The sequence below is a fragment of the Lacerta agilis genome, chromosome 8 (genome assembly GCF_009819535.1).
Source record: "Lacerta agilis isolate rLacAgi1 chromosome 8, rLacAgi1.pri, whole genome shotgun sequence".
NCBI classification, from domain to species: Eukaryota; Metazoa; Chordata; class Lepidosauria; order Squamata; family Lacertidae; genus Lacerta; species Lacerta agilis.
The window spans coordinates 80737405-80760526 of NC_046319.1; the positions used below are offsets into that span (position 1 = coordinate 80737405).

The following is a 23122-nucleotide window of genomic DNA, read 5'->3' on the forward strand; positions in this document are numbered from 1 at the left end:
CTTTTTTTCTTTTTTTACAACCAAGCGGCATATAAATTTTATGAAAGAAATTAAATAATTTCACATCCCTTGGACCCTCCGACCCTGACAGAACCAGAAGTGAACTGCAAACTAGCTACCATCATTTATTAAATGTATTTGTAAATGACGAGATGAGCGGCGCACCCCAAAGTCAAATTCGGTGGACTTAACCGTCCACGGGTCCTTTATCTATACCCTTTAAATGTATTAGTTGCTCTTTTTTCGTCACGGCTACTCAAAGGAACTTTGAAGCAAAAAAAACCCAAATACATACATTGGAACATAAAAATTGGTATTAGATATATATATATATAAATTTTAAAGAGTCAGATTCAAACTTCCCACCTATGGGGGGGGGAGGCACAGATAATTAAAAAGTGAAAAGAAAGCCTAATGAAAAAGGGATGTTTTTGCTGGGTGCCTGATCCAGGATCTTCTCGTGTCCTTATGGAACCTCCAGGTCCAGAGGTAGTCTATCTAAATTTCTAGATACGGGCATTCGGTCGCTGCGAGAAGAGGATGCTGAAATAGATGGGCCATTAGCCAATGTTCTTAGAAGCGGCTGCAGTCTGGAATGGCCCATACATCCTGGGGGCCCCAAAAGGCCAGCCCTATGATCCACTACTAAGGGGTCCCAGCTGAAAACCAGGAACTTTGAACTGAGCCACTTGTGGGGGGGAGAGAGAAAGGGGGCTGGGAATAGCTCTGTTAAGATGCACCCAGGAGTGGCGTAGCGTGGGTTGCCAGTGCCCGGGGCAAGGCAAGTATTGCTCCCCCTAACCTGTGGGCCGTTGGCACTCCCCGAGTCCCTCCCTCCAGTCCAGTTGAAATACGGCCAACCCGGACCCTCCTCTCCCTCCACTCACCTTGCGGAACGGCTGGGCCATTTGGCGCAAGAAGAACTTGGACACCTGCACGGCCTCGTCCACCGTCAGGTTGAGGTTGGCGTCGGTGATGTGCTCCTGGATCCAGCGGGGGAGCTTGCCCCGCTTGTCCGCCCGCGCGAAGCGCTGCCGAGAGCCGTGGGGCGTGTTATCTGGGGGTGCCTGCCATTGCCCACCTCCCCCTCTTAATTCTGCGGAACAATGCGCTCACCGCCCCCCCCCCCCCGAGCAGCACCACTGCTCAGGATTTCTACCCCGCCACCCAACAAACCTTGTCAGCGAAGACCATCAGCCCGTAGTCGGTCTTGCCACGAATGGCTCTCCCCACGCACTGTGCCGCGTGGCGCATGGCGTCGAAGGTCAGGAAGTCGTTCTCGCGGATCTGAAACTGGTCCCGCAGGTAGTCTAGGCGGGCCTGGGGAAAGGGGGCTGCCATTGAGGTCTCTGTGTGTGTTTGTGTGTCCTTTTTTGGCTCTCCTCCCCACTCCCAGGAAGACACACACAGAGATACACAAACGCAGTTCCCTACATGCGAAAATCCGCTGATCCGAACATGAAAATTAGCAGCAAAGAACGCTAATGCTATTCTAGGCTGCATCCGTGTCCAGATCAAGAAAAGCAATAAACTCTATTCCGCCTTGGCCAGGCCACACCTGGAATACCGTGTCCAATTCTGGGCGCCACAATTTAAGAAGGATGTTGATAAGACACGGGGCGAGGCGCCGGAACCGCAAATGACTTTCAGACTCTGAAAAGTTGGCATCGGAGCATGTCTTGTTCAACAGATTCCGCCACCCAGTAGACCCTCAGGTTACGTTACTCTCAAGTAACGTAAACTTCGGGTTGCGGAAGCGGCAAACCCGGAAGTATTTTTCCGGGTTTCGCCACATGCGCAGAAGCGGCACCTCTGGATACGGATTTTTTTTGGGTGCGCACGGACCGCCGGAACGAATTAAATTCGTATCCAGATGGCCCATTGTATGGTGTTCGTTGACGTCAGGATAGAAGCGCAACTCATTGCAACGGTTTTGAGTTTTGCTGTCTTCCTTGGTAGGTCATGCAGGCCTTAAAAAAGCTGGATGAGGCCAATGTCCCATCCTGTTCTCACAGGGGGGACAGGACCGACCAGAAGATTCCCAACGTGGAAAACCAGTGAGCAGGATCCAAGCCCAAGAGGTAGTCTCCCCTCCTGCATTTACTGGTATCCACAGTGCTTTTTTTACAGGGTTGGGGGCACAGGGGACGAGTTTATGGAACCAAGGGGGGAGTGGCCCCCCCAAAATGTTTAGGAACCAGTGGCCTAACCCTTCTCCATGAAGCCGTTTAAATACAACGAAGGAAATACAGCAAAATCCTGGGCCAGGATTCTGACAGCGCTAGGTTTCTTTCTTTCCTGGATGCAGGCTGGAGGCTCCTTAATCTGACTTAATTGGGATCAAGTAAGCCGATTCAGATCCCAGTCTCTCTGCCAGGGGTTTTAGCGCTGGGCACGGGGCTGGCAACACCCCAACATGTACACAGCCTTGCCAACCAGGCGCCCTCTGGCTCTTTTGGACCAAACTCCCACCAGCCCCTCCCTGGTGAAGGCTGCCTTCAAAGCTCTTCTTTAAGCAGCTCATAGTTCATCTGTGGAACTCCATCCCACAGGATGGGCTGGAAAGGGAGAGTAGCTCTTGCGCTCAGATCCTGCTTGTGGGTTTCCCACAGGCATGTGAGAAGAGGAGACTCCCTTTTGGCCTGACCCATCACCCGGGTTTTTCTTAGGTTCTCGTGGAACCTCCAGTTCCAGAGGCAGTCTACCCAGATTCCTGGGTTCCAAGACGTATTTGGCCCCTGTGAGAACAGGAGTCTCGGCTAGATGGGCCACTGGCCTGATCCAGCAGTGGTCTTCAGAGAGCAACAGAGAGGCTGGCGGCGCCTGTGCCCTCCGTAAAAACGTGTTCCCCCTCCTTGCTTGCTGCACAGAAATCCCCACTTCCATCTCGGCAGAAGAGGAGCTGGGAACAGGCATCCTCTTCGCCCTGCCCGTATCCAGGAGACGCCAAGGCTTGTTTTGAGCCGGCGGAGCCCCAAGAGAGTCGTGCGGCCTCGAGAGGAGTCTCCCGGGAAGCACCTGCTCCGGAGCCAAGACGGCTGCCGGAGGAAGGAGGCAGGGAGCCCGGCCTGGAGGCGCAGGCAGAGAGGAGTGGAGTAGCCGGACTCACCTTCAGGATTCGGCTCTGGGTGTAGACGTAGGGCACGCCAAACATGATCACGGCTCTCCCGTAGTGGTGGACTGCGGAGAAGGGCGCAATTCTAAATCGGGTTGAAGGACACTGCGCAGAAATGGCAGCAAAGGGATGACATACCGTGGCTGAGATTCCTGCTGGGGGGGGGGGTTGGACTAGATGACCCCTGGGGGTCCCTTCCAACGCTACGATGCTATGATTCCATCACTCCTTGGAGGTGTTACAGCAGGGAGGTAGACGGCCACCTGCCAAGGATCCTTTAGCTGTGATTCTTGTGTTATTGCTTGGGGTTGGGCTAGATGACCCCTGGGGGTCCCTTCCAACTATACGATTCTATGATTCTAACAAGATCCTAGCTGGATGAGGCCCCTGGCCCATCTGGTCCAGCATCCTGGAGGGTGTGAAGGCAGCAAGCATCTTGGGTTGTTGGGCCCCAGCAACCACACACACAGCAGCATCCTGCCACCCCCCCTGAACTGCTGTCCTTCCCTGTGTGTGTGTCATCTTCTAAGTCAGGGGTCAGCAAACTTTTTCAGCAGGGGGCCGGTCCACTGTCCCTCAGACATTGTGGAAGGCTGGACTATATTTTGAAGGGGGGGGGGAATGAACGAATTCCTGTGCCCCACAAATAACCCAGAGATGCATTTTAAATAAAAGCACACATTCTACTCATGTAGAAACACCAGGCAGGCCCCACAAATAACCCAGAGATGCATTTTAAATAAAAGCACACATTCTACTCATGTAAAGACACCAGGCAGGCCCCACAAATAACCCAGAGATGCATTTTAAATAAAAGGACACATTCTACTCATGTAAAGACACCAGGCAGGCCCCACAAATAACCCAGAGATGCATTTTAAATAAAAGCACGCATTCTACTCATGTAAAAACACCAGGCAGGCCCCACACATAACCCAGAGATACATTTTAAATAAAAGCACACATTCTACTCATGTAAAAACACCAGGCAGGCCCCACAAATAACCCAGAGATGCATTTTAAATAAAAGCACACATTCTACTCATGTAAAAACACCAGGCAGGCCCCACAAATAACCCAGAGATACATTTTAAATAAAAGCACACATTCTACTCATGTAAAGACACCAGGCAGGCCCCACAAATAAGCCAGAGATGCATTTTAAATAAAAGCACACATTCTACTCATGTAAAAACAACCTGATTCCCGGACCTTCCTGGGCCGGATTGAGAAGGTGATTGGGCCGCATCCGGCCCCTGGGCCTTAGTTTGCCTACCCATGTTCTAAGTTTCTAGTCCACGTGTTTAAATCTCTCCCTTTTTTTCTCTCTCACTGGCAGAGAAAGAGAGAGAGAGAGAGAGAGGAGAGGAATTGCAGGAGAAAAATATGAGAGGGCAAGCTGAGGCACTCACCAAAGTCGATCCCTTCAGAGACCTTCCCCCGGGCCACAGACAGTAAAATGGCTCCCCGTCCATTTTCGCAGGCCTGGCAAGCGAGAGACAAGACACACATTGCAAAATCTGGCTGGTTCCTCCACATGGCGGCCACCACTCAAGGGGCGGGGGGGGGGGGGGAAACAATTTTGCCCTGACTTTCCCCCTGGATTTATGTCAGCTTTCTACATATCTGGGTAGGCTTGCCAGAACGAAAACAGTGTTTATAGCAGGCACCGAAAACAGTTCAGTGAAGGTGCCAGACCGACGTCAACAGGCAGGGAGTTCCAAAGTTTGATTCCTTTCATACTGAAAGATCAATTTCTTATAAAGGCAGATCGAATATTCTGCCGCACCTGAATCTACTGGCCAAGAATTTCCCTTAACCGTAAAATTGGGTTTTGTCGATCCTCATTTTTATACGATTTTATACTACTATTTTACTGGTTTTCTATTTTTGCTTTGTGGATATTGTTTAGCTAGGTAAGACAGATACTCCATACCAAAATCTGCTCCAAAGGTTTCACTGATTAGAGTATTAATGTAAATTACTAAACACACCCTGGTCATGAACAGTATTTCAGGATTCAGGTTAACTTCTTTAAAGCACAATAAACAATTAACTCCTATTTTTTCCCTTACGGCGTTCATTGTTTTCTAAAACCTACAATCAAATCAGATGACGCCATCATCAATTACATCTGCATTTCCATTCTTCTTAATTCACTTAATCCTCAATGGATCCTATTTTATCGGTACTGTTAACTGTTCTAATGTTTTACACTGCTCAGAGATTTCTTTAAAAATAAAGCAAGTTTTCAAACATTTGAAATAAATAAGCTGGGCTTATTTAAAGAACCTTTAACTGAAGAAGAAGAAGAAGAGTTTGGATTTGATATCCCGCTTTTCACTACCCGAAGGAGTCTCAAAGCGGCTCACATTCTCCTTCCCCTTCCTCCCCCACAACAAACACTCTGTGAAGTGAGTGGGGCTGAGAGACTTCAGAGAAGTGTGACTAGCCCAAGGTCACCCAGCAGCTGCATGTGGAGGAGTGCAGACACGAACCCAGTTCCCCAGATTACGAGTCCACCGCTCTTAACCACTACACCACACTGGCTCTACACCACACTGAGGAGGAGAGCGCAAAATATGGTCTGAAGCTCAACATCAAAAAAACTAAGATCATGGCCACTGGTCCCATCACCTCCTGGCAAATAGAAGGGGAAGAAATGGAGGCAGTGAGAGATTTCACTTTCTTGGGCTCCATGATCACTGCAGATGGTGACAGCAGTCACAAAATTAGAAGACGCCTGCTTCTTGGGAGAAAACCAATGACAAACCTAGACAGCATCTTAAAAAGCAGAGACATCGCCTTGCCGACAAAGGTCCGTATAGTTAAAGCTATGGTTTTCCCAGTAGTAATGTACGGAAGTGAGAGCTGGACCATAAAGAAGACTGATCGCCGAAGAACTGATGCTTTTGAATTATGGTGCTGGAGGAGACTCTTGAGAGTCCCATGGACTGCAAGAAGATCAAACCTATCCATTCTTAAAGAAATCTGCCCTGAGTGTTCACTGGAAGGACAGATCCTGAAGTTGAGGCTCCAAGACTTTGGCCACCTCATGAGAAGAGAAGACTCCCTGGAAAAGACCCTGATGTTGGGAAAGATGGAGGGCACAAGGAGAAGGGGACGACAGAGGACAAGATGGTGGGACAGTGTTCTTGAAGCGACTGGCATGAGTTTGGCCAAACTGCGGGAGGCAGTGGAGGATAGGGGTGCCTGGCGTGCTCTGGTCCATGGGGTCACGAAGAGTCGGACACAACTGAACGACTGAACAACAACAACAACAACAAGCTGGGCTGGTAAAACGAAGATGGGTAATTCATTCAGTAATGGTGAGCAGAGAGCTTTGTTCAAAGTCCAGCCTGGCCACAAGGTCTGGGGCACAATTTTGGCCTCCCACCCAGGAAGGACAGGCCTGCTGGCTGCCTAGGAGCTCAGTGCTGGGGTTCAGCTGCAGGCCAAGGACCTCGAGGTCACTGCTCATTCGACCCACTTGCCCCGCCCCACTGTTCACCAGGGGAACTGCCTGCCACAGCGTCCCCCGGCTGGCGGCTCACCTCCTGGTACTTCTCGAGGGCCATGCTTGTCTCCGCTCCGTCCTGCGTCTCGATGAAGATGAGTTTGTTGCGCTGGATGTTCTCCAGGATCCCCTGCAGCAGCCGGAGAGAAAAACCGGGGTGGGGTGGGGTGGGGGGGTGGCGGATGCGTGAAATTCAAAAAGTCACAAGGCTTCTTCACGCAGCAGGTGGTTAAACTGTGGAACTCCCTCCCACAAGAAGCCGTAACGGCCACCAGCCCTAGAGACGGCTTGAAGAGAGGATTCGGTCGAAGGCCACCCCTGCCTCCTGTGGCAGGGAGTTCCACAGTTTAACTTGGCGCTGCATGAAGAAGTTCCTTCCTTTTCTAAGCCCCGAATTTTCAAATGTTCAGCTTTGTTCGATGTCTAGTGTTGTTACGAGAGAGAGTGTGGGGGGGGGAACCTTTCCTCATAATTTTATAAGCTTCTGTCAAGTCACTTTTACTTGCCTTTTCCTCCAAATTAAGAAGCCTAAAACACTGCAATCTTTCATAGAATCCTAGAATCCTAGAGTTGGAAGAGACCACAAGGGCCGTCCAGTCCAACCCCCTGCCAAGCAGGAAACACCATCAAAGCATTCCTGACAGATGGCTGTCAAGGCTCCGCTTCAAGACCTCCAAAGGAGGAGACTCCACCACACTCCTTGGTCATTTCGTCATAGGGGTGCCCCTCCATCCCCTTGACCATTTTGGCTGCCCTTTCCTGAACCTTTCCACACTTCAGGGGCAATTTTCAGCCGGGCAAAAACTCTCAAGGAAAGCAAGAAGCAGAGCTGATAAGGGCTGCGGCCGGCGGAGAGCCCAAGGGCCACATACAAAGGTCTCGAGGGCCATACCTAGTTCCTAAGACCAAGCTTGAAAGAGTTCCCAATTTTCTCAGTTTAAAAAAACCACGTACCGGTACTTCTCCGTTGCTGCTTTTATAGGGCTTTACGGAATGAACTTATCTCTCCGCTATTATGTGAGTCTCCTGGATGTCCCGAAGAACACAATACTCATTGGTTCCTCTCAGATGCCAACCCTAAGGTCACAGCTGCGGTGGCAAAGTTCTGTGCTGTCGCTATTAAGCTTCGGTCCGCACAATTAGGTGGCTCCTGATCCTTCTTTTGATTTAAGTATTATAATAATCTGAATTGTTGATTCTTTTAATTAATTTCTAAATTTATTCTTTCACAGCAATAATTATTAATTTTAATGTACTTTAATTTTAAGACGGCCAACCCCTTTTAGATCAAATCTCAGATCAATTTTAAATTGCATTTATTATTGATTTTCATAGAATCCTAGAATCCTAGAGTTGGAAGAGACCACAAGGGCCATCCAGTCCAACCCCCTGCCAAGCAGGAAACACCATCAAAGCATTCCTGACAGGTGGCTGTCAAGCCTCCGCTTCAAGACCTCCAAAGGAGGAGACTCCACCACACTCCTTGGCAGCAAATTCCACTGTCCAACAGCTCTCACTGTCAGGAAGTTCTTCCTAATGTTTAGGTGCAATCTTCTTTCTTGTAGTTTGAATCCATTGCCCCGTGTCCGCTTCTCTGGAGCAGCAGAAAACAACCTTTCTCCCTCCTCTGCATGACATCCTTTTATATATTTGAACATGGCTATCATATCACCCCTTAACCTTCTCTTCTCCAGGCTAAACATACCCAGCTCCCTAAGCCGTTCCTCATAAGGCATCGTTTCCAGGCCTTGGACCATTTTGGTTGCCCTCCTCTGGACACGTTCCAGCTTGTCAGTATCCTTCTTGAACTGTGGTGCCCAGAACTGGACACAGTATTCCAGGTGAGGTCTGACCAGAGCGGAATACAGTGGTACTATTACTTCCCTTGATCTAGACGCTATACTCCTATTGATGCAGCCCAGAATTGCATTGGCTTTTTTAGCTGCATTGCATTGCAATTTAGAATTGCATTGGCTTTTTTAGTCTTTGTGTGTGTGTGTGTGTGTGTGTGTGTGTTGGTCGTCGACCGTAATAAAGTACTACTACTACTACTCTCAGCTTAAGAAACCCACCACCCTCTAAGGGACACTCTCAGGAGCCTCCCAGCCGGCAGCAAAGATCCGGACCCGATCCCCAAAGATGTGCGTGCGCACACTCGCACGCACCTGCTCATACCACGAGGCCACGATGTTCTCCATGTACTGGTAGCTGGTGAAAAAGGCCACGATGCCGTCCGGGACGATGGCTGACATCTCCAGCAGCAGGTTCCCGTAGTTGCGGATCACGGCTGCGAGAAGATCAAGGACCGTTTTTGGGGAGAGAGCCACACGGAAGCCTTCCCTCCATCGACCCCTGCCGCGAAGGAAAGCAGGGCAGAGGAGACCCCTGACCCAACCACGTTCTCGCTCCTGGCCGCTGCCCGCACCAGGCACTTAAAGCCAGTTAAGCAGCCACAGCTTCCCCCTAAAGAATCCTGGGAGTTGTAGTTTGCGAAAGGCGCCGAGACGCTCCGGGAGCTACAATTCCCAAAGCTCCCTGTGAGGAATAGGGACGTATTGTTAAAAACCACCCTGGGAACCGCGGCTCTGGGAGGGGAGCCTTAGAACTCACGGCGCCCTTAACAAACTACAACTCCCAGAATGCTTTGGTGGTGGGGGGGGGAACCACGGCTTTCTGAAGCCCTTTTAAAATGCTTGGTGTGAATATGCATTTTAGGCAAGAGGGAGATGGGGTGCAAGGCAAATATTCTGCTCCCCCCCCTCCCTCGCCAAGGGGGTCGGTCCTTACCAATGTCTTCGCGAGTCTCGAACTTGGAGCTGATGGTCACCTGGTCGTTCCCTCTCCCCACAATCTGAAACGGGAAAGGGGATACGGAGAAATGGCCCGTTTTCTGGGGGGTGGGGCAAGGAAATGGGGAAAGCTGGGTGGTTGATTCATCGAACACCCCTCTTTCTGCAGAAGGAAAGGGAACCTCAAAAAAAATAATCCTTTGGGGATGGAACACCCGGCATTTATTTTATTTCCTTTGTACCCCACCTTTTCCTCCAAGGAGCTCAAGGGGGCATAGGGGGCTCTCTCTCTCCACAACAACAACAACCCTGCAAGGTTGGCCCGAAAGGAAGTGACCGGCCCCGAAGGCTTGGAGGTTGGGGGGCTGGGTCCCGAAATTCGCCACCCTTCAAGAAAGCAGCCAGTCTCTCGACCCCTTGCAGGGTGGGGAGAGCCCTCTGCCGACCGCCCCGTCTCCTCGCACTCACCATCGGGCAAAGGCAGGTCCTGGCGAGGGTCATGGTGAACGTTGCCATGGTGACGGGCCTGAAGTCCAGGATTTTGGGGTAGATGTCCAGCGGCGAAAGGGTCTGCGTCCGAATAAGGAGGAAATTGGGGTGGGAAATGTGGCCCTTTTCTCTCTCTCTCTCTCACACACACACAAACTCACACCAGTTTGGGCCTGCAGGAAGAGGACCCTCATGGACACCCCCCCCCCCCCGAAAAAAAGGCCACACTTACTCCTGAGGTGATAATGACCGACTGGAACCTCTCAAAGACCGGCTTGATAGCGATGGAGGCGTCCATGCAGCTGGGGAGAATCACAGAATTGTTGGGCGGGACCCCCAAGGGACATCTAGTCCACCCCAAGCTCCCCGCCCCCCCAAAAAACATTTTGCAAACGTAGCTTTGGCCTCGAAAGGACGTTACGATTCCCACCCGACTACGGCCTTCCCCAACCTGGTGCCGTTCGGATGTTGTCGAACTATAACTCCCGTCGGTCCCAGTGTCACGCGGGGAGTTCAGGTTCGGAACATGTCGGGAAGGTGCAGGATTACAGCCACACAGAAAAGGGAAAATAATCTTGGGAGGTGCCCACAAAAGCCACTGTCTATCTCAGCCTTTCTCAAGTCTGAGTCCCTAGATTTTGTGGGGCTGCAACTCCCATCATTCCTAGCCAGCGGTCAGGGATTATGGGAGTCGTAGTTCAAGAACATCTTGAGGACCCGAAGTTGAGAAAGGCTGGTCTCACTAACGCCTCACGCAAGCTGGTCGTTGTAAGAGGAAGTGTCTAATGATTGGTGTTCGATTCTTTCCTCTACCCTCCTCATCCCTTTCCCTTGTGTGTGTTGTGTGTGTGTTTCTTAAGATTGTATGTCTGCCCCTTTTGGCTTATGAGCTGGATTCAAAAAATCTAAACATTCAGAAAGCTGGTGAGAGTTTCAATCTGTTCTTAGCCTATTTTTATTTATTTTTTTACGTCTTAATGATTGTCGTTGATTTTTCTCAATGGCCATTTTACCGTTTTGCCTTTAAAAAACGCTTTGAGGTGTGTAGTTTTTTTTAAAAATAATAATAATATTCAAGCAATGTATAAATTTTATGAAATAAATTAAATAGATATGACCTTCCAGCTGACAGGTGGTTGACTTCTGGGGTTACCAGCTCTGCATCTTTTTGGAGAAGAAAGGGACTCAAGGATCTGACCAAAAGTAGATTTCCCGGGGGTGCCCTCATGGCGCTCACCTGAAGTGCAGGATGGGGTTGGTGATGGTGGGAGTTCGGTCATCAAACGGTTCGATGATTATAGTAAAACCTGGCAAATAGAAGGGGAAGAAATGGAGGCAGTGAGAGATTTCACTTTCTTGGGTTCCATGATCACTGCAGATGGTGACAGCAGTCACGAAATTAGAAGACGCCTGCTTCTTGGGAGGAAAGCAATGACAAACCTAGACAGCATCTTAAAAAGCAGAGACATCACCTTGCCGACAAAGGTCCGTATAGTTAAAGCTATGGTTTTCCCAGTAGTGATGTATGGATGTGAGAGCTGGACCATAAAGAAGGCTGATCGCCAAAGAATTGATGCTTTTGAATTCTGGTGCTGGAGGAGACTCTTGAGAGTCCCATGGACTGCAAAAAGATCAAACTTATCCATGCTTAAAGAAATCAGCCCTGAGTGCTCAATGGAAGGACAGATCCTGAAGCTGAGGCTGCAGTACTTTGGACACCTCATGAGAAGAGAAGACTCCCTGGAAAAGACCCTGGTGTTGGGAAAGATGGAGGGCACAAGGAGAAGGGGACGACAGAGGATGAGATGGTTGGACAGTGTTCTTGAAGCTGCCAACATGAGTTTGGCCAAACTGCGAGAGGCAGTGAAGGATAGGCGTGCCTGGCGTGCTCTGGTCCATGGGGTCACGAAGAGTCGGACACGACTGAACGACTGAACAACAACAACAATCTGCAGGAGCACACACACGCACACCATTCACAAAAGATTATGCACAAAACCAAGATGCTAATCTCCATCAGGCCATTCCAGGGAGAGTTCGGCTTTCCTTTGAATAAAGGAGGGATGCAAGCTTCTAGCCCTCATTGTCACTACGGGGGGGAAAGTTTGAGAACCAGGCAGTACTTTGCTTACATATTTCAAGCTTCCGGGCTTGAAAATTTAAATGTTCATTTTACCTAGTTTAAAATGAATGACAGGCTTGTTTTATCTCCCATGTTCTTACAAACTGTAAGTGTGCATGCACACGAAAGCTCATACCAAGAACAAACTTAGTTGGTCTCTAAGGTGCTACTGGAAGGAATTTATTTTATTTTGTTCTTACAAACTGTATGTTACTCAGTTTTTTGTCTTAAGCTTTTCACTGCAGAAGAAGCAGCTTGGAAATCTAACCCAGGGGTGGCTAACACTCCAGGGTTAGCTGCGATTCCTGCGGTGCAGGGGAGGGGGTTGGTCTGGATGACCCTTGGGGTCCCTTCCAGATCTATGATTCTACGATTAGGTTTATGCAGAAAGCGTTGCAGGCTGGAATATTTCTTGCCCCGGGCCTGCAAGCCGGTCGAAACCCAAGCTTCCGGGACACCAGAAACCTTTCCTTCCGAGAGCCGAAGAAGAATTAAGCTTCTTAAGGGCGGTTGGACAGACTCATCCTCGGGGCTAAGCACTTAAGAGACTTAGGAGGTATTTATATGCCGTGGCAACGTCAGACAAGCACACGGAGCCCGTCCCCTTCTCCTCTCGGCTTGAGGAGATGGCGCAGCAGTCCTCAGCGCATGAGAGGCTTGGCTCCAGCGCATCTCCAGGCTGTGGCACAGAGGAGAGCCCCCTGGTGGTTTCAAAGCCTGGCCACAGTAATTCAGGCACTGGTGACTTCAAGACTGGGTTGCTGCAATGCGCTCTCTGTGGGGCTGCCCTCGCCCTTGATCCCAAAGCTGTGGCCGGTGCAGAACGTATTTGTTTAGACAAGCCTGTCCAGATGTTTATTTTAATTTTTTAAAAGTATTTTATTAAAGATTTCTTGATTTACAAAAGCGTGTGCAATGTCTCTCTCTCGTATTCTTTCCATGCATCATTTTTACAAATCAGTTTCATTTGCTGAGACATTGGGAAGAAAAGGGGGGGAAAGAGGTGGAGGGGGTGGGGTCAGGTGACCATGTTTCTATTTTACTTAATATATGTAGGGTTTGGTGTCAGCGTGGTTTGTGCAGGTTCTCTGTTGTTCGCTTGTGTTCCTTTGGTGGAGAGAGAGGTTGGGGTTGGCTTAGGGTGCGATTGTCTATTTGTAGTTGGCTGTGGTGGTCTTTGTTTTCATGTGTGAGTGGGGTGGGTGGGTGGGTGTTTTTTGATCAGGTTAGCTATATTGATTTGACTGGGAGCGGCCGCTAGGACCACATAACACCGGTCCTGAGAGATCTACATTGGCTCCCAGTACGTTTCCGAGCACAATTCAAAGTGTCGGTGCTGACCTTGAAAGCCCTAAACAGCCTCAAAGGCCCAGTAGACCTGAAGGAGCGTCTCCACCCCCATCGTTCAGCCTGGACACTGAGGTCCAGCGCCGAGGGCCTTCTGGCGGTTCCCTCACTGCGAGAAGCAAAACTACAGGGAACCAGGCAGAGGGCCTTCTCGGTAGTGGCGCCTGCCTTGTGGAACACCCTCCCGTCAGAGGTCAAAGAGATAAACTACTACCTGACGTTTAGAAGACATCTGAAGGCAGCCCTGTTTGGGGAAGTTTTTAATCTGTGACATTTTAATGTATTTTAATATTTGTTGGAAGCCGCCCAGAGTGGCTGGGGAGATCCAGCCAGATGGGCGGGGTACAAATAAATTATTATTATTATTATTATTATTATTATTATTATTATTATTATTATTATTATTATTATTATTATTATTATTCTGTTGGTGGATTTTTGTCATTGTCATGTTGGGCTGTGTGTGTGTGTGATAAAGGGGAACCATATCAGGGTGAAGGCGTCTTTTTCTATTTGTCCCCATGTCAGTTTCAGCTTATTGGTCAATTTTTCTAGTAAGGCTGTTTCCCATGCTATTTGGTATCATTGATTCATCCTTACTCCTGACAGGTCTCTCCAGTGTCTGGTTGCTGAAAGTGGGCATTATTGTCTTGGAGGAGGAGGCTGGAGGAGACTCTTGAGAGTCCCATGGACTGCAACCTATCCATTCTGAAGGGTTTGTATAGTTAAAGCTATGATCCCTATAGTTAAAGGACCGTACAGTTAAAGCTATGGTTTTCCCAGTAGTAATGTATGGAAGTGAGAGCTGGACCATAAAGAAGACTGATCGCCAAAGAATGGGTGCTTTTGAATTCTGGTGCTGGAGGAGACTCTTGAGAGTCCCATGGACTGCAAGAAGATCAAACTTATCCATCCTTAAAGAAATCAGCCCTGAGTGCTCACTGGAATGACAGATCCTGAAGCTGAGGCTCCAAGACTTTGGCCACCTCATGAGAAGAGAAGACTCCCTGGAAAAGGCCCTGATGTTGGGAAAGATGGAGGGCACAAGGAGAAGGGGACGACAGAGGATGAGATGGTTGGACAGTGTTCTTGAAGCTACCAACATGAGGGAGGCAGTGGAAAACAGGAGGGCCTGGCGTGCTCTGGTCCATGGGGTTGCGAAGAGTCGGACACGACTAAACAACTAAACAACAACAAAATTGTCTTGGAAGATGTTTAGTAAGGCCTGTCCAGATGTTTAGAAAGTCGATGAGAGTTTTAATATTACTCTACAGGCAGCGACCAATTTGTGTGCGACTGTGGACATACGCCAAACCCCGAAGTGACTCAGAAAGTCACAAAAAGGGGCTCCACCGACGTCCCCAAGGATCTGGAACATAAGCCTTGCGCAAATCAGTTGTCGCCCGTGATGCTATTTTAACTTTTGAGACACAGCCAATGCCGGAAAGGTAAGGGTTTTGGTTTTTTTTAAAGGCGTGAACTACCCTATCAGACGCAGAAAGTCTCCCTTACCTTTGGAGTAAGTGCTGACCAGGGTGGCGAAATTGGAAATCAGAGTGATGGGGGAGAAATCGGAGATGTCGGCGATTTCCAGCGTTCGAAGAAGGGAGCGGAGTCGCTCTGCACAGAATCTGCAAAAGGAAGGAGACTCCAAGTTTGCAGGGAGGCAGACGTTGCCTTCGGGGGAGAAGGTTTGTGTGAAGGAACAACGGCGGGGAAGGGTTTCTGCTTGGCAACCAGAATGACAGCAGCTGCCTCCACCGGTCACAAATGCTCACAGACACCTTTTTTTTGGGGGGGGGGAAGCTGACCAGTTAAGTACGGCCATTTGCATGGCCAAAGAAGTTGCCCCATTGCCATAGAGAGAAATGGGATGGCCTTTTCCCACCACAGCAGGCTGAATGCCATCCATCCTAGCATGGAGAACAATTGGCCAAAGCTTATTATTATTATTATTATTATTATTATTATTATTACTACTACTACTACTACTACTTTATTTCACCCAGGATCCTAGGGTGAGTCAAAGCATTAAAACACAATTTTAAAAATATATTCTTTAACACAACCTACAATCATAAAAATGAAATGAGTTGTAAAAACATTCAGGTCCCTATTTTAACTTTTCATTACAGGTAGGTAGCTGCGTTCTTCTGCCGTATTCGGAACAAAATAAAAAAAATCCTTCCAGTAGCACCTTCTGTTTCAGTGCATCTGGAGAAGTGTGCATGCACACGAAAGCTCATACCAAGAACAAACTTATTTGGTCCCTAAGGTGCTACTGGAAGGATTAAAAAAATTTTTTTTTTATTTTGTTTCAACTACGGCAGACCAACACGGCTACCTACCTGTAACTAAAATCCAAATAATGTTTAAGATAACTTTTGTTAAAAGGCCAGAAGCTTTTTTTACACTAGGCGTTTCAGGTCGAGACTTGCCAAAAGAGGAGAAAAAACCTTTTCATGTACAAAGTTACAGGTGAAACTTGAAAAATTAGAATATCGTGGAAAGGTTCATTTCTTTCAGTAAATCAACTTAAAAGGTGAAACTAATATATGAGATAGACTCATGACATGCAAAGCGAGATATGTCAAGCCTTTATTTGTTATAATTGTGATGATTATGGCACACAGCAGATGAAAACCCCAAATTTACAATCTCAACTTTGGGGTTTTCATCAGCTGTGCGCCATAATCATCACAATTATAACAAGCAAAGGCTTGACCTATCTCGCTTTGCATGTCATGAGTCCATCTCGTATATTAAACTCCAGTAGCTAATGAAAACAATTGCTTACATCAATGGACTTTTCCACAATATTCTAATTTTTCGAGTTTCACCTGTGTATTTCTATGAAGCTTTTCACTCGCGGGTCACACACAATAAACAGCAGCACAGCAGAACTTCACCGCTGCAACATAAATCGTATAAAATAATCAACAAACCGTCAGTAAAACAACTGGAAACAGTATCTGAAGACACCACCCTCTCTGCCCTGGAGTCGAACGCCACTCACAGGATGGGGCGCTTGCAAGGGTACGAAGGATGGGGTTGGTTTTTGCGGTGGGGAGATTCTCCTTCCTGACCCCCCCACTTACCGAAGGGGTTTGCGCTCAATGCAGACCTTCTCGAAGATGTCCTTCAGGAACGACGGGGGGCTCTCCTGGACGACGTGATGCACCCGCAAGCGAGACTTCAGGTACTCCAGGAAGCGTTTCAAGAAGCCCACAAAGTGCTCCGCGGTCCGGATGTTGCCCGGGACGGCCTCTGCCAAGAGGGGACAGAAAGGCAGGTCGGATCTTGGCCACGACCCTTGTGGGGCAGCCCAGCCCAGCAGGCAACCAAGGGAAAAAAATATCAAATACTCAGCCGTGACTAAATCCCTAAAACGAGGGAAAGGTATAATAGTATAATAAAGAGATAAAGAAATAACTCAAACTTAACTCCAAAAAATGGGGTGAGGGTCCCCCCCAAACAACTTAGTGAAATTAGACAACGGCTCTTCCTCGTTTCACTTGGTAACTTTCTGATTTCCCTCTGAGGAAACTGACGGAGTATCCAGTGAAACGAGGAAGAGCCGGCAGCTCGTTAGGGTTTCAGTTTTGAGGGTTTTCATTTGAGTAGTGTGTGTGTATATATATATATATATATATATATATATATATATATATATATATATATATATATGTATGTCTAATTTCACTAAGTGGTTTGGGGACCCTCACCCCATTTTTTGGAGTTGAGTTCAGTTAAGTTTGAGTTATTTCTTTATCTCTTTATTATACTATTATACCTTTCCCTCGTTTTTAGGGATTAGTCACGGCTGAGTATTTGATATGTTTTTTCCTTGGTTATTTGCATCCCGTGATTGTATTTCTGTTTTTTCCGTCCAGCAGGCAGGCAGGAGGCCCCAGGGCAGAAGGCACCCAGAAAAAAATTCACTCCCCAGCCTCTTCAATGAGAAAGAAGAAGAGTTTGGATTTGATATCCCGCCTTATCACTACCCGAAGGAGTCTCAAACCGGCTCACATTCTCCTTTCCCTTCCTCCCCCCCACAACAAACACTCTGTGAGGTGAGTGGGGCTGAGAGACTTCGGAGAAGCGTGACTAGCCCAAGGTCACCCAGCAGCTGCATGTGGAGGAGAGGAGACGCGAAGCCGGTTCCCCAGATTACGAGTCCACCGCTCTTAACCACTACACCGCACTGGCTCAATGCAGGATCAAACCAAGGGTGCGCCTCCCTCGGCGTCGTTGTCTTAAACAGGGGGCAACCTCGGGCTGCAGAAAGAGGCACAAGCACCTTGGAGGACCTCGTCGGGCAGCACCGGGTTGGCCAAATAGACGTCCGTTTCGCGGGCGACGTTCGCCTCCCGCAAACCTTCCACCAGGCGCCGGTATTCCTCCTTCAGCTTCTGAGCATCAGTTTCCTTGATCCTTGAGGAAACAGGGAGAAGGGTGTTGTCACCCGTGGGTCACAAGCAGCCAGGGCTGTGTGCAATCCCAGGAGGGCGCAGGGGACCCGCAGGATGTGGCCCTCAAACAAACAAATATGGGAGCGCTGTAGCTCAGCAACCCCCCCCCCCAATGTACGGAGCGCCTCCAACCCCCTCGGAGCGTACAGAGTCCCAAGCTACGTGGATCCCAGTGCCAATCTGACCCAGTAGGAAACATCTTCCCACGTTCCTAATTCAGCTCCCTGAGAATTTCAGCTGTCAGTATAGAAACGGACCAAGTTTCTAGCTCTCATGGAGGCCAAGGTGGTTGAAAAAGGCCTCCCCCCTACCCCAAGGGGAGTCTCCAGGGCTGTGCAGCGGCTCCTTGCCGCACCCGCTTCATGATCCAATAAGCTTTGATTCTTGAGTTGCAGGGGGGTTGGTCTAGATGACCCTTAGGGTCCCCTTCCAACTCTACAATTCTATAACTGGGATTATGCATGCAGGACGTCCCGTAGAATTGGGGGGGGGGCATCTTGGTGCGGGATTTCGACATCGTGCTCAGGGGCGTTTTCCGAGTCAAGGCTGCTGGGTGGGAAAATAAAAGGGTCTTATCTTAATTTATCTTAAGATAAATCCAGCAATGTAAATATGTTTTGATAGAAGTACCGTATTTTTCGCTCCATAAGATGCACTTTTTTCCTCCTAAAAGGTAAGGGGAAATATCTGTGCGTCTTATGGAGCGAATGGTGGTCCCTGGAGCTGAATTGCCCAGGGGCCAAAAGAGGATCATGCTTTTTATTTTACAAAGAGAAAAGGGGGTGTTGAAAGGACCCCGCTCAGCAGCTGATCAGCAAGAGATCGGGAGAGAGATAAGAGTCCCGGCTCCCTTTCAGCCCCGTCCTCCTTTGTTAAATGTGCTGCAGAGGGAGATTGTTTGTTTCCCCAGCGACATGTGACTGGCTGATTAGATTATCTGTCTGGAAACTGTAGAAAAGGCTCCCTTTCCTTTAGAAGCTGCAGAAATGTGAGTTGAACCCCATAAAAATGGGGCTTTCCCTCTTTGCTTTTCCCCCTTTGCAAAAAAGCTGCAAAAATTTTAGCTGATCTTCAAAAAAAACAGGGCTTTTCCCTTTGCAAAAAAGCTGCAAAACTTTTAGCTGATCCTCAAAAAAAACAGGGCTTTTCCCTTTGCAAAAAAGCTGCAAAACTTTTAGCTGATCCTCAAAAAAACAGGGCTTTTAGAAGAGGAAAACCTGAAAAATATTTTTCCCCTTGTTTCCTCCTCTAAAAACAAGGTGCGCCCTATGGAGCGAAAAATACGGTAATAATGAAATACTGAATGGTTCAGTTTATATAAAACGTGCAGGGACTTATGCTATGCAAAATGAACCATGGAAAGAGAAGAAGGGAAGTCACTGACATTTTAAGGTTGTCTAAATGAATATTCTAAATTGTAAAACAGAAAATATCATAAAAAAAATTAGAGAAAGAGAGAGAGAGAGAGAGAGAGAATAAGAGGGTCTCCTCACTCACTTCTGGATGCTGGCTTGGAGCGTGGCCACGTTCCCCTGGCACCGGTCCAGCATCTTGCGTGTGATGTTGACGCCCATGGAATCGATGCAGACATTGTCTGTGGGAGAAGAAACAGGCCGCGTGACTTTCCAGGCAGGCGGAGGCGACACCAAGACCTCCTTTTGCGGGAGTATCTTCTTCCCACAACACCTCCTCGAATTTTTAAGCACCTTGCGCCGATAACCGCCGCGGCACCATGTAGCGGTGAGTTCCGCAGGCTCTGCGTGTGCTACACGAACCACCACCCTCATCCCGCCGGCTCAGGAAAGGAAGTCCCTCCCCTGCTACGCTTGGCCCTAAAGGGACAGTCACATTATCCCCCCACATTGCAGGGGGGTTGACCAGATGTCACTCAGGGTCCCCGTCCAACTCTACAATTCTATGATTCTAGGTACGTGCTTGCAGATGTCCAAGACAGGCAAGAGGTGCTCGTGCATACCGATATTGTGAGCCTCGTCGAAGACGACGACGGATTTCTTGGCCAGCTCTTTAGAGACCAGGTCGGCGATCTTGGGGTCCAGGAGGTAGTGGTAGCTGTACACCACGATGTTGGCGTGAAGGATCTGGTCCAGCATGGAGAGAAAGAGCAGAACAAGGACAGGCGTGGCATAAAAATCTGTACTGTATTGGACCAAGTTATCACATCCGGAGAACTCTAGTTTTCCTTTTTTTAAAAAAAATAATAATAATAAAATTATTTATTTGATTTTTCAACTTAAAATTTTGCAGAGATATATCCAACATAAATAATAAAAACCAGGTTCCAAGGAATCTCCTAGATTTCCATCCTCCCCTTTGTGGGTCCAATTTTACATGCATTCTTTTAAACATCCATTAATATTCATCTCTTATACGTATTTTTGACTTCCATCAACCACTTCTCAAGGTTTTCAAATTTCCTGATTTTGGGGTGGGGGTGGGGGGAGGGGAACATCGGCCAAAGAGGTGCCCCATTGGCAGGAGGGGATAGAATCCTAGAATCCTAGAGTTGGAAGAGACCACCAGGGCCACCCAGTCCAACCCCCTGCCAAGCAGGAAACACCATCAAAGCATTCCTGACAGATGGCTGTCAAGCCTCCGCTTAAAGACCTCCAAAGAAGGAGACTCCACCACACTCCTGGGCAGCAAATTCCACTGTCCAACAGCTCTTACTGTCAGGAAGTTCTTCCTCATGTTTAGGTGGAATCTTCTTTCTTGTAGTTTGTATCCATTGCCCCGTGTCCGCTTCTCTGGAGCAGCAGAAAACAACCTTTCTCCCTCGTCTATATGACATCCTTTGATATATTTGAACATGGCTATCATATCCCCCCTTAACCTTCTCTTCTCCAGGCTAAACATACCCAGCTCCCTAAGCCGTTCCTCATAAGGCATCGTTTCCAGGCCTTGGGCCATTTTGGTTGCCCTCTTCTGGACACGTTCCAGCTTGTCAGTATCCTTCTTGAACTGGGGTGCCCAGAACTGGACACAGTATTCCAGGTGAGGTCTGACCAGAGCGGAATACAGTGGTACTATTACTTCCCTTGATCTAGATGCTATATTCCTATTGATGCAGCCCAGAATTGCATTGGCTTTTTTAGCTGCTGCATCACACTGTTGACTCATGTTGACTCATTTCTACTCTTCCGGTCATTTTAGCCATTTCAGCATAGTCCATTAACTTCATCTGCCATTCTTCTCTGGCAGGAACTTTTATCTCCTTCCCATCTCTGGGCCAGTAACATCCGTTTTCCAGTCCTCTTGGGGTGGAGGGAGGGGGAAACCAACTCTTTGCCCCTCCTCAAAAGGACAGTTACATTAAAAGATATCCATAGATGCTCAAAACATGTAAAGAGATGTGCTCATTAAAAAAAATAAAAAATAGGAACAGCGCCTGTGCAAGATTTCAAGCTACACAGAAAACTTCAGGCAGACAGGGAATGAAGGTAATGAAATCTGAGATGTGCCCAGGGCAGTTTGCACTTAAAAAAACCCACAAACACAACCTTACTTTGCGCATTTATTCTAATTTAGTGAGTAATGGGGTGGTGAGAAGGCACTGAAGTCCCCGACCCCAATTATTGGAAATTTAAGCAGAAAATGCCAGCTGCAGAGGGAAAGAAGCAAACAGGACTCGTCTCCATCACATCTGCCACCTTTGGTTCTCCCCTCTCTCCTCATAGCAGGCATTCCATCAGGCTACCAGCTTCCCTCCCAGCTGGTCATTAGAAGAACCGTAATGTTCAAGAACAGGTGCCTGAGCTTACCCCCTTCCTCCTCCCTCCCCATCCCTTTTTCCTTGCATGCTGTGTCCTTTCCATTCTAAGCCCGAGAGCAGCAATCTCTAGCTGCCGATACTGTGCTTCTGAGAAGCCTTTTGACTAAAGAGCCCATCAGTATGCTTCAAGCAAAATTATTTGCATTCATTAGTTTGTACTCAGCTCTCTGGCCTCAGATATTCCAGCAAGCCTTGCACTCGTTATAATACCTTTGCAGCTATGAGGTCAGGAACTCGGTACCTTTATTTATTTTTATTTATTTTTATTTTTTAATTTTTTTATTATATTTCGTAAAGAAAAACAAACAAAATATCTGTGCGTCTTATGGAGCGAATGGTGGTCCCTGGAGCTGAATTTGTTCGGCACCTTTAAAGAGAAGGTTCTCAAGAAGATTAATAGTATTTTTAATCTGCCTTAGTATTGTTAACTTTTGCGTGTTTTAAAGAAAGGCTGCAAATCTTTCTTGATTTTACTGTTTTATCTTTTGTAAACTGCTTTAGTTTGTGGTTTGTTTTTCCCCCCCAAATCAAGCAGTGTATAAATTTTATTGTATTTTATGTCATGGCCATTTCGGCTGGGGGTTTTTTTCCTCCAGAAATTTATGATGCCAGCCGTATGGAGGCAGAGTCCTTTCCCAACAGGAAGTGGACCCAAACAAAATATACCTGGTTACCTATTATGCGCAAACAAGACAGCTAGGTGTTCACAGCCACATTACCGAGTATCGTGCAAGGAAGTAGGGGCACCATCCTTTCTGGCGACCGAAGGCCTTCAAGTCGTCGAGATTGTACACGCCGTATGGGAGAGGCACCTGCCGCCCGTGGGCATCAAATTCCTGTCAAAGAAGGGGGAAAGCACATGGCGAGCTGCAGTTTGGATCACAGATTTGCAAAGGAACCTCGAGGGCCAGCTACACTTTTTGGCACCTGCTAAAAACAACCTTGATGGCAGAAAGTGAGGAGGAATTAAAGAACCTTTTAATGAGGGTGAAAGAGGAGAGCGCAAAATATGGTCTGAAGCTCAACATCAAAAAAACTAAGATCATGGCCACTGGTCCCATCACCTCCTGGCAAATAGAAGGGGAAGAAATGGAGGCAGTGAGAGATTTCACTTTCTTGGGTTCCATGATCACTGCAGATGGTGACAGCAGTCACAAAATCACGCCTGCTTCTTGGGAGAAAAGCAATGACAAACCTAGACAGCATCTTAAAAAGCAGAGACATCACCTTGCTGACAAAGGTCCGTATAGTTAAAGCTATGGTTTTCCCAGTAGTAATGTACGGAAGTGAGAGCTGGACCATAAAGAAGGCTGATCGCCGAAGAATTGATGCTTTTGAATTATGGTGCTGGAAGAGACTCTTGAGAGTCCCATGGACTGCAAGAAGATCAAACCTATCCATCCTTAAAGAAATCAGCCCTAAGTGCTCACTGGAAGGGCAGATCCTGAAGTTGAGGCTCCAGTACTTTGGCCACCTCATGA

The 23122-nt window shown here is 48.0% G+C and overlaps 1 protein-coding gene across 1 annotated transcript in view; it reads right to left on the reverse strand.

Annotated features, from left to right (window-relative positions):
• The window catches only part of ERCC2 (ERCC excision repair 2, TFIIH core complex helicase subunit), a 33981-nt gene that overhangs the window by 826 nt on the left and 10033 nt on the right, over positions 1-23122 (reverse strand). The window contains exons 7-22 of the mRNA XM_033158569.1: positions 22361-22477; positions 19827-19950; positions 19349-19445; positions 17680-17813; positions 16478-16646; positions 14892-15010; positions 11148-11217; positions 10143-10212; positions 9890-9991; positions 9420-9483; positions 8798-8919; positions 6670-6762; positions 4528-4600; positions 3110-3180; positions 1177-1320; positions 888-1031 (exon numbers count right to left, since the gene is read on the reverse strand). Coding sequence (XP_033014460.1) covers positions 888-1031; positions 1177-1320; positions 3110-3180; positions 4528-4600; positions 6670-6762; positions 8798-8919; positions 9420-9483; positions 9890-9991; positions 10143-10212; positions 11148-11217; positions 14892-15010; positions 16478-16646; positions 17680-17813; positions 19349-19445; positions 19827-19950; positions 22361-22477 — 1713 coding nt within the window. The remainder of the gene's footprint in view (positions 1-887; positions 1032-1176; positions 1321-3109; positions 3181-4527; positions 4601-6669; positions 6763-8797; positions 8920-9419; positions 9484-9889; positions 9992-10142; positions 10213-11147; positions 11218-14891; positions 15011-16477; positions 16647-17679; positions 17814-19348; positions 19446-19826; positions 19951-22360; positions 22478-23122) is intronic.